Consider the following 12,101-nt stretch of genomic DNA (forward strand, 5'->3'; position numbering starts at 1 on the left):
TATATATATATATATATATATACAGGGCTATTCATAAAAGGGTGAAGAGTTTGAGATGGCAGGAGAAGTGAACAATCTAGGACAACATAGCTGATTTGGAAAAACTCTCCAATTCAGCTTACTTTCTGGCTCGGCTATTTTGGCCTAGATTGTTCACTTCTCCTGCCTTCTCCAAAACTCTTCACCCTTTTGTGAATAACCCTGATAATTTTTGATGGAACAAACCTTAGGCCGGATTTAGATCTTTGTGTTGCAGTAACACACATCAAAATGTGCATTGCACCATGTGTTACTGCAACTCAAAAATGCAGGGTGGTGCATTGGGTTACCACTCATTTTTACTTTGACACTGCTGATCAGACAGGGAGAAAATACAAGTAATTAATAAACAATGTAGGTAAAAGTAGGTTCTGCTATAATAACACTTCAAGTGTGATGATTTAAATTACTATAAATACTGGTCATGTGTGCTATTTAAAGGGGAAAAAAATATATAATTTTTAACTAGTATATGAAATTTTGTTGAAGGCAAGGAGGTTCAGTCATTCCCATGCCAGCTGTTCTGTCTCCAACCACTGAACTGCCTGCTATTGCCGTTGGTGGATATTATGCTATGTAATGGGTAAACTGTACTGGTGGTTTCCCAAGCTACAGATATTGCATAAAATCCAGTACACGACACAAAAAACAAGGCAGCCATGTTCAATAAAGAATTTGTAATTCTTATAGTGACTCAGACTCATCAGGAATGAAAAAGGTGGGAGGGGCAGACAAGCGTTGACACCAGGGGGCGTAACTAAAAGCAAAATTTTGTATGGGGCCCTTTGATTTCTAGTTAGGCCCACCTGATAACTCAAACAGCCCACCTGACAGTGACAGCCAGCAGCCCGAGATGCCATAGCGACCCAGGCGGCCCGCACAGCATCAAGGGGATGTCCTGGCCGGGCCCACCAGTGCTCCCGGGCCCCATAGCAGCCGCCTGGGTCGCTATGGCGATTGTTCCGCCACTGGTTGACACTAAGAAGTGCAGTAGTTTTGTCCGATCAGAATGACCCAGCATTTGGACAGAGCAGGCAGACTGAAAGCTGCTATATGTATCTGCACTTAAAACTTATCAGCATCTGTTTCTGTTAAAGTGACATAATAACTTTAAGTGCAGCAACCCAAAGCAATCAATGAGAATAAACACTTATGAAATCATACTAATACAATGTGGTTTTGGTTTCTTGCAAGGAGTTACTGAAAGCTGAACTCCAGGCAGGTATGGAAGATGCAAATAATTTCCATTCTGTATTCATTAATAAATCATTTTTAAATGGAACTAGTACTTGAATTGTATATCAGTCCTTTGGATCCCCCTATACAGCTATATCAAGACTGAGAAAGAGAGTGAGAGAGAATGGGGGTCAATCCTGTGTGCTGCATGTAAATGTGATGACAAGAAACAAGGTGACAGGTGGGGAGAGCAGAGTGAGCAAAGGGATGACCTCATCAGTTTGCTGCTGCTCCTTCACTGTCTAACCACAGACTGGGTGTGGGGAGAGGATGACATCACTGCCCTGCTTAACTGTAACAAAGCAAGTGCTCTCATCCTAGTCCACAGTGCTGTAGCTGAACTGTGCAAGAGACCAGATATACAAATAAAAATGGCACTACAAAGCCCACACTTAAAGAAGAAATGCTAAACTGTAGCTACATGAATGAAAAAGCGCTAACAGGTCCAGCTAGGCACCTCTTGGTACTTACTGAGAGGAATTATCATGTAAACTTAAAAGCAAAAGCACGAGCGCGCAGCTGTATAGCATAGCAAGTTTCTTTTATTAGATGTAAAAATAAATAAAACAATACATTCACAGATATCTAGAATTCTCAAACCCGAGTGTGAGTATGTAGGAGGATAAGCCACTAAAAGTGAAGCTGGGGGTTCAGTGTGTGGAATTCACACCTGTGCTGGAGAGCAGGAGCCTGCTGCCTGGCCTTCTGTTTCCTTTCATTTCTTGTCTCATGATCAGATCTGTCCACTTACTTGTGCATGCAAGTGCAAGGGACTGCAGCATACAGGAGTGAGGGGACAGATCTGACCAAGACAAGAGGCAAGAGGAAACAGAAGGTCAGCAGTAGGCTCCTAAGTTCCAGCACAGATGTGCATTACACACGTTGAGCCCCTCGGCTTCACTTCCCTTTTGCTGATCACCAATTACAGCCTGAGAATATTGTTATTATTTCACAATGGACATCATTATATAAAATGACCTCTGGGGTACCTGTCTTGTCTAAACACAAGGGGATCTACATAACTGTGTTTTATTTTTACTACATTATAAAGAAATACACAGACCATACAAGTGAAGCTTTGAGCAAGTATTCTCTATAACGGCCCTGAAGAAGTGGATAAAAAACATGAAACGTGACAAGAGAATCAAAAATGCAGTCTTGTAAAGCTAGTGTATATATTGTATATCTATATGTTTTGAATATCTATTTTTAATTTAAATATTTTGAAAAAACAAAATGTCAATACTGTTGGTTATACCCTTTATACTACTGTATATACCACATGTCTGGTGCCTTTTGTCCTTACTTTTTCTCTTCTTTCTTTTTATGTTTTTTATGTACCTTATGGTATGTTTGTATTTATTGTATGCAAACCTAATAAAACGTATTGTTAAAAAAATGTGACTATTCAAAGTCCCTGTTTCTCGTCAATGGTGATAACATTTTTAGAAATGATAGCACCTTACGACTGTAAAGTTGATTGGGCTATGTTCAGCCCCCGCCTTCTTCTTGCTGACAGTTCAAAGGGATTATGACAGTCAGACACAAGCAGCTGAAATTGTATGTACAGATATGCAATAGTGGAAACAACTGTAGACAAATTCTTCCAAAAATGTAGAATAATACAAGACAGTTGATTTTGCACTGTCTGTGACATGTCGGATGTTTTAACGGATGACCCATTTGATGTATAATCTCCCGTCCATTCCATGGAAGATGTTTTAGCATCACAATAGCAGAGATTTACGTGAGAAAGTAGAGCACTCAGCATCCTACTGTAGGACAAGAGTGATGTGTGTCCACCCACTTGTGTACTAAAGAGTCCCAGCTCAGGGGGCAACTTCCTCCTTCTTGCACTTGAAAGGGATAATGAGGGCAATGACTGACATGAGCCAGCAGGAGAATGAGAAAACATTTGGAAGACTTTACTGACAGGTACATGTTGTAGAAGATGTGGTGAAATGGAGGGGGAATAAAACACATTTTGTTTTACTAAGATCAGCAAATAGGTTACTTAAAGTGACACTAAATTTAGGAGTTAAATCTTGAAAATGCATTCAAGTATCTTGACTATTAAAAAAATGTACTTTATTAGTATCACTAAGCTGTAGATCCTCAAATAATCTCTTAAAATCACTTCTGTGATGGACTACAATCTCACGTTTAGTTTACTCATTTGTGTAGAAGTTATAGTCTTATCATGGGAGTGGGCTTGGAGCTATGACTACTTTTCAACACACACAGGGACCATGGGGAACAAAAGTCGCCCCCCTCCAGAAGGAAAGACACTGTGAGTACCGATTCTGAGATGGGTTTGAGTATCTACACAAAGTAAGAAGGTCAGCAGTAGGCTCCTAAGTTCCAGCACAGATGTGCATTACACACGTTGAGCCCCTCGGCTTCACTTCCCTTTTGCTGATCACCAATTACAGCCTGAGAATATTGTTATTATTTCACAATGGACATCATTATATAAAATGACCTCTGGGGTACCTGTCTTGTCTAAACACAAGGGGATCTACATAACTGTGTTTTATTTTTACTACATTATAAAGAAATACACAGACCATACAAGTGAAGCTTTGAGCAAGTATTCTCTATAACGGCCCTGAAGAAGTGGATAAAAAACATGAAACGTGACAAGAGAATCAAAAATGCAGTCTTGTAAAGCTAGTGTATATATTGTATATCTATATGTTTTGAATATCTATTTTTAATTTAAATATTTTGAAAAAACAAAATGTCAATACTGTTGGTTATACCCTTTATACTACTGTATATACCACATGTCTGGTGCCTTTTGTCCTTACTTTTTCTCTTCTTTCTTTTTATGTTTTTTATGTACCTTATGGTATGTTTGTATTTATTGTATGCAAACCTAATAAAACGTATTGTTAAAAAAAATGTGTTCATTTTGATACAAACAAATCTTTTTGTGCAATAGATCGTTCCTGTGTGCTCTATTCAAAGTCCCTGTTTCTCGTCAATGGTGATAACATTTTTAGAAATGATAGCACCTTACGACTGTAAAGTTGATTGGGCTATGTTCAGCCCCCGCCTTCTTCTTGCTGACAGTTCAAAGGGATTATGACAGTCAGACACAAGCAGCTGAAATTGTATGTACAGATATGCAATAGTGGAAACAACTGTAGACAAATTCTTCCAAAAATGTAGAATAATACAAGACAGTTGATTTTGCACTGTCTGTGACATGTCGGATGTTTTAACGGATGACCCATTTGATGTATAATCTCCCGTCCATTCCATGGAAGATGTTTTAGCATCACAATAGCAGAGATTTACGTGAGAAAGTAGAGCACTCAGCATCCTACTGTAGGACAAGAGTGATGTGTGTCCACCCACTTGTGTACTAAAGAGTCCCAGCTCAGGGGGCAACTTCCTCCTTCTTGCACTTGAAAGGGATAATGAGGGCAATGACTGACATGAGCCAGCAGGAGAATGAGAAAACATTTGGAAGACTTTACTGACAGGTACATGTTGTAGAAGATGTGGTGAAATGGAGGGGGAATAAAACACATTTTGTTTTACTAAGATCAGCAAATAGGTTACTTAAAGTGACACTAAATTTAGGAGTTAAATCTTGAAAATGCATTCAAGTATCTTGACTATTAAAAAAATGTACTTTATTAGTATCACTAAGCTGTAGATCCTCAAATAATCTCTTAAAATCACTTCTGTGATGGACTACAATCTCACGTTTAGTTTACTCATTTGTGTAGAAGTTATAGTCTTATCATGGGAGTGGGCTTGGAGCTATGACTACTTTTCAACACACACAGGGACCATGGGGAACAAAAGTCGCCCCCCTCCAGAAGGAAAGACACTGTGAGTACCGATTCTGAGATGGGTTTGAGTATCTACACAAAGTGATACACAAATAAGATACATTATTGTTAACAGTTAAGGTACTTGAAGGCAATTTCAAGATCTAACTCTTGAGTTTAGTGTCACCTTAACAAAACAAATAGCAGGCTACCACATGTAGCAAAGTTACGTCAGAGATTACTTTAAGGTAAATCTCATCATAAAACAAAACAGTTTGTTCACCATACACTTCAAGTCAACTTACACATCCTCAACAACCAGCACCAATAACTATTTCAGTGTTATATATACACTGAGTGGCCAGATTATTTTGACTAACCCTTTAGTAGTTTGTTGGGCCACGAGATGACTCCACATAGATGACATAGTTGGGCCACCTCGTGACTCCACGAGATGTAGAAAGGTGATGCGAGGAATCTGACACTGCACTGATGCACTGCTGTTGTCTTGTACCAGTCTTGCCACTCTCCGTTCTGCCCTAACATTGACTAGTCGCTGACGGCCACAATTCGCACGTTCAGACCCAGATTTTCGGCTGACAGTCCAGTCTTTAAACACTTTAACAACAGCTGCTCTTGAACATTTAGTGGGAGTCAATTCTGCTGTTTTGCTGATACTCGCTCCATGGCTCGTGCCAACAATCACCCCACGTTCAAAGGCTGTTAAATCGCATTGTTTACCCATATCTTCAGGAAAAAAATCACTTCTACTGTCGTGGTAAACAACCTGCTTCCTTATTTATAATGGGCTGACCCTCTAGCAACTTCAGTGTGAAATTATAGCTAATTATAGCTAATTTACCTATATATATTATATACAACTGCATATTTAACATATTATACTGTGGGTTTTTTTTGTTACTAACCCACTACTGGACAGCCATAAGGATGACACCAATTTTATTTGAGGCAAATATAGAATACAGCAGTGACACTATCCTGTTTGCCTGCAGCCTGCTGATTGGACAGTGAAAGAGTAGCAGCAGACTGGTGAGGTCATGCCTATGTTCACTCGGTTTTCTCCACTCTAACTTCTGTCAGTTACTTATGTGTCAGCATATTTACATGCAGCTCACCCAACTGACTTCATTCACACTTTAGTGTTGGTGTATTTTCAGATGATTTTGAAGCACTTGTGCAGGTTTTTATGCTTTCATTGTGCATTTTCAGGCGTTTTCAGGCTTGAGCATTTTTGTTTTATCCAATGGAAAGCTAGCTACTAGGAGGAGGAAAATATGGTTGTTAGGTGTTAAATTGTGTGAAAAATAGGCCATTAAACACTAATTTTGGGGCCAAAAGTCTCTGCCTGAAAAAAGCTCATGTGAATTTTTGAGCTGCCACTTACACAACGGTCATATGTAAACCGGCACCAAATAATGGGATTCTTCTTCTTGGGCGTTGTTGAGTTTCAAGAAACATGCAATAAAGTGCATAGGTGTGAACGGGGCTCAAGTCCCAATCCTCCCTCTTCTAGTAATACCATACAGGGCATTGCAAAAAAGCCAACACCAGGCCAAATTCAGGTACATTTCTTGCATTAAAAATAGGCATTTAATGATGTATTATTGAATACAGAACTGCATTCATTTGTGTCTTTTCTATCTTGCCGCAGTTCACATTTAAAATGGCTGCTATGTTCAATGAAAAAATGAATCTCAACTTACTTGCTGTCCCTGTTCATGTAGTGAGGAAATTGTTCCAGTCTGAACACAAAAGAGTTTCCAGCTTGAGAAAATATCTTTGACTAACCCCAAAGTTGGAGCGGCTTCACCACATCCTGCATTACTGCTAGTGGATATCAGTCTGCATATGATCCAGTTGATTTTCTCAACTGCCCCAGTTATCTTTTACAGAGCTTTACATAAAACATTGACTTCTTACCCACCATGGAAAGTACATTCTAATGTTCCAGGACAGTCCTAGAGATTTATACACTCTAAGGTCAGTTAGTGGGAGTCAGTACATGTACCTGGATGTTTCAGAACTGAGATATCACCTGTGCATAGAAAACATAACCACTCAAGCCAGAAAAGGTTCTTATGAGGAGCTAAAGCCATGGCCCCAGCATGGTAGGACCACAGTCTATGAACCGGATTGTATTCCCTAACATCCAGCATTGTTGGGGATGCACAAACTTAAAACCTATTTAAAACTGCACAGCAATTTTCATTTAAATATATTCCCTAAAGAAGAACTCTGGGCACAAATTTTATTATTCATTGCAGAGGAGCTACCCTACTCACCCGATCCTCCCTCCAGCCTGTCTCCTGCTCCTGTCTACCTGATGGTATGTCCCTTGGCATCCTCACGTTCAATACACAGTGTATTGGACGTGATAACTCAGGTACATAAAATTGTACAGTGGAGGGGGATGGGGGGTAATGCGCTCCAGGGACTGGTCTAAGACTAGCCAGTTTGGAGGATAACTGTAATTTTTTTTTACTCTAGGCAAGGACGAGCAGTCCACCTATGCAGTGCGGGGGTAGCCCCACTGCAAGATGTAATACAATTTGTGCCCAGAGTTCTCTAAAAGCCAGAGGTCAAAAAAGCATGTTGTGCTTCCCAGATGCCTTGCAAACCCAAATATGCAGTTGCATCATCACTGTGCTGTACATAGCCTGTGCTGAGGGCATAGCTGTGGGAGGGACTCAGCAGGCTCTACCCACTACAGGCTGCCTGCAAAAAACTACAGGATGGGGTGGAGACAAGACCAGTCACTCTGCCCAAGGAGAGAGAGCAGCAGCGACCGGTCTTAATACAGGAAGGTCCTGTTCAGAGGCAAAGGTTTACTCTGGATTACTCTACAGGTCTGTAAGAAATACACAAACCTCACCTAGATTCAAGTAAGAATACTCATCCCTCTTGTATTTTGACTATTTTTGCTTATCTTGGAGTTCAGCTTTAAGCTGGAATGTAAAATAAGCTTATACAGTTAAATATCCATTTGCATACATATAGGGCCTCTAACAGCTCTGAAGAAAGAATGCTGGTTTCTCTATTACTGGCAGGAATTTTTCTTTGTCAGAGATACTTCCCATGTAAAGAATGATCTTCAGGCTTAATAATGATAAAACTCTGTGGAATGCAGCAACAGAATTCTCTACTCTCCAGTGATTGCCGTCTCTCAGCCAAGTCAGTGTTGGCTCCACCTCACACCCACGCTCTGTGCATGCTTGTAGTCTGCAGTCAGTCTGATAACAATCCTCACATTGCTCCATCCCATCACTACTACACACAGCAATGACTTTTCCTATTGGATTTGGAGCTTGCCTTATTGATGTTCACTTTCCAGACACATTTCTATGGAGCTGTTGACTTTCTGCTGGCCTTATTCAATATGCGACCGGTGCTAACCCTCAGCAGTCACTACTCAGTGCTCTCTAAAGTGATGAGAGGTAAAATCCGGTTACCTCTGAACAGCTACAACCATCATCTCTCCTTTTTACATTCCTCTAAAGGCTAAGTTCACCTTTTAGACCATGTTTCATGTTATATCCATATTCAGGGTGTAACATGAAACATGGTCACATCAGCACCCCCTCCTTCTCATGTACCTGATTCATGGGGTTCTTCTTCCAGCAGGCTGCTGCTGTATGTTTTATTTGGCGTGGCTGTGATCAGGGTCACGCACAGCCACATCATCCATTCCATTCACAGATCCTTTGAGAGGGCAGGACCAGAATGACAGAAGGACTTCTCTCTCAATGGAATACAAGCATGGTGCCGTCAATCATTCATTCTTACTCCCATCCATTCTACTAAATATCTATACTGAGGTATGGACATAGACGGATGGGAGTATCTGCAGGAGCCAGAGAACTGCACCTGTAATCTACTAATCATGGTTGCAATGCTTTACTGGCTCCAATGCAAAAAAAAATATTACATGAACTTTCTTTCTTTTCTGAAGACGTGTGCATTTGGAGTTTGGCTTTAATAACCATGTCTGGCTATCATGTACAGTAGAATCAGCATACACATAGTTTACTAAGCAGAGCTTTGGTTTCTAAAAATTATACAGAATGGCAGAAGACAGACACGGAGGGCCTATTTGAAAATCGAGATTGTAGTTAACAGTTTAGATCCCATTCACACATGCTAATTATTATTGGTATTTATAACACCAACAATTTTACACAGTGCACATTCAAATCAGTCCCTGCCCTTTAGGAGCTTACATCTAAGATCCCTATCACACATGCATACATACAGGGCCAATTAATCTTTCAGCATGTCTTTGGACTGTGGAAGCCTACGCTAACAGAGGAAGAACATGCAAACTCTTTGTAGATAGTGATTATGACCTGGCTGGGATTTGAACCAGGGACCCCCAATGCTACAAGGCAGAAGCACTAACCACTATGCCACTGTGACCACATGCAAAACCATGCTCATGAAACACACTTGCAGTGCCATTCATTGTTAAGGGCACCAGAAACTCCACAAGCAAGAATTGTGCAACAATGTGCAAATATGCTCGGTTACAAAACGTGGAAAGCTTGCAGCATAGACAGCTGCAGGATCTTCTTTGCCGCATTTGTCAGGCATAGGGCAGCCCACTGAATTGAATGTGCTGCCTGATGCCAATGTGCAACAAACACGACGTTCACGCATGTAGCAAGTGTGAATGGGGCCTTGGGGTTTTCTTTAGGATTAGCTATTTGAATGCACGTTATTTGTAAATCCTGTACTTTTAGTTTTCTCTTTTCGGGAATGGATGATTGATGGATGTGGAGTCATGTGGTTTGGTGATATTGTCCCTCATGTTACATTGCATACACGTTTCCTTTTGTATCTGATACTACAGCATTAGTAACCTGCTTGGGATGTTAGTTGTTCGCTTCTTTTATTTTTTCTGTATTTTCTCTGTTTTTTATTCCAGTTATAATCATTATTTGTTTTACAGACGTGTAAGACCCCATCATGTTATATCTGCGAAACGTGTCGACCTGTGATCATAATATGTTCTAATATCAGCATTTTGATATCTATCTTATCTATCTATCTATCTATCTATCTATCTATCTATCTATCTATCTATCTATCCATCTATCTATCCATCTATCTATCTATCTATCTATCTATCTATCTATCTACCTATCTATCTATCTATCTTTTATTAGGGCCCTCCTTACCACCTTGTCTTGAATTGTATTGTCATGTCTTCCTTATAATGTAAAGCGCTGCGCAAATTTAAATACTGTATAATAATATCTATCCATCTATCTATCTATCTATCTTATATTAATCTATCTATCTTATCTATCTATCTATCTATCTATCTATCTATCTATCTATCTATCTATCTATCTATCTATCTATCTATCTTATCTATCTATCTATCTATCTATCTATCTATCTATCTATCTTATCTAGTCTTTAAGGGGTATTCATTATGAAGGTGAGTAGCAGGAATCTCTCCATGTTATTCTATGGCTCTCTGGCAGGTAATCTATGGGGTTCACTTTTTACTATGAGTTAGAGTATGTTTACATTTTTTCATTTACTACTGTAGAAGTGTTTTTGTGTGTGTGATACTTTGTCACATTCCTGCATTAATGGCATTTAGAAATCAGGTACAAAGAGTTACACGTATGATGATTAGTGATAGCGTGTAATATTCCGTATTTGTATATATAATATAAATAGTATCCTTACATTAATAATAGTTAACAGATAAATATTGTTGGACGCAGACAGTATAGCAGATGGTCCCAGTGCGGTCAGTGCATTGTATATTATGTAATATCCAGGTGGTGTTGTGTCTGCTCCGCACTACATTCCTTCACTCTCAGGGTAACTTTTGGTCACACTGAGCAGCTACCACATCGCTCAGGGACACAGTGCGGATCTAGTAAACAGTGATCTACAGAATGAACACACACCAGATTTTTTTTTCCAATATGACTGAACATCCTACACACACACACACACACACACACACACACACACGTCTGTATTTTTGTCATGTGACTTTTGGATGTTAAACACTGATTAGTTTTATCATTTCCCATAAGCTTTTTATGTGTTAAATGAACATCACTGCAAATAGTGTACAACATAGCTCGCAAAGTGTCAATATCAAATGAATCCCCAACAAAATCATACTTTAACATGGAGCGTTCCACCAAATAGATTAAGTTACACAGTTTAAGGTTAAACATTTTAACTTAGCATGTTCAGGAGAGGTCTGCAATGGGAGCCTTGATGTTTTTCTCATGATAGATGTGATTTAATACATGTGTTAATATATATTTTAACTTAAAATATATATTAAAGCAAACCTGTCATGAGAAAAACATCAAGGCTTCCATTGCGGACCTCTCCTGAAAATGCTAGTTGCCTGGCTGTCATGCCGATCCTCTAGTGTAGATTAGATACTTCCTCAATTGATCTCTTGATCTGCATAACTTATCCTGTGCCAGTGACACAAAAAGAATTGAAGCCAGAGGGTTAATATAACAGCTAGGAGGCAACTGGCACTCTTAGGGGGTCAACAATGGCAGTCTTTAAATTTATCAATGACAGCTTTATTTTAAATATAAATCATGTTGAGTATTCATCTGCAGTGCCCAGGAACAAAGTAGCGTCTATCTCCTGAACACATGAAACCTTTTTTTTTTTTTTTGCGACAGCGTTGAAAAGTTATTTAAATGCTCAAAAACTGCTGGTTTTCCGCAGCTGATTGCTCAGCAAACACAGCACTGGAACACCGCTAAGCATGAAATGTTTGATTGTACCCTTTTAAAAAGATTTATGCTGAGAGTGAATATGGGCTAAGTGAATACATTTAAATGCAAGATTTCAAAATGCCTTAGATCATGTCATAATATTTTTCAGGACTCCTTAATGCTTGACACTTTAAATTGATTCATTCAGCCAAAAACCTCAGTTTGGCTTGAATATATGTAACTTAGAAATAGTCAAACCAAAATCGAGAGTGAAAAAGACATGTTTCAGTTTTAGCCTTTTATGTTTAAA

The 12,101-nt window shown here is 39.4% G+C and overlaps 1 protein-coding gene across 2 annotated transcripts in view; it reads right to left on the reverse strand.

The window, feature by feature from the left end:
• Positions 1–12,101, reverse strand: part of VGLL3 (vestigial like family member 3) — a 23,894-nt gene that overhangs the window by 9,052 nt on the left and 2,741 nt on the right. The window contains exon 2 of one of the 2 annotated variants that reach the window (XM_018568566.1): positions 9,402–9,423. The exons of the other annotated variant lie outside the window; for it this stretch is intronic. Coding sequence (XP_018424068.1) covers positions 9,402–9,423 — 22 coding nt within the window. The remainder of the gene's footprint in view (positions 1–9,401; positions 9,424–12,101) is intronic. 2 annotated transcript variants of the gene reach the window in all.

The sequence above is a fragment of the Nanorana parkeri genome, unplaced genomic scaffold (assembly GCF_000935625.1).
Source record: "Nanorana parkeri isolate BGI_ZX_2015 unplaced genomic scaffold, ASM93562v1 scaffold1210, whole genome shotgun sequence".
In the NCBI taxonomy this organism is placed as follows: Eukaryota; Metazoa; Chordata; class Amphibia; order Anura; family Dicroglossidae; genus Nanorana; species Nanorana parkeri.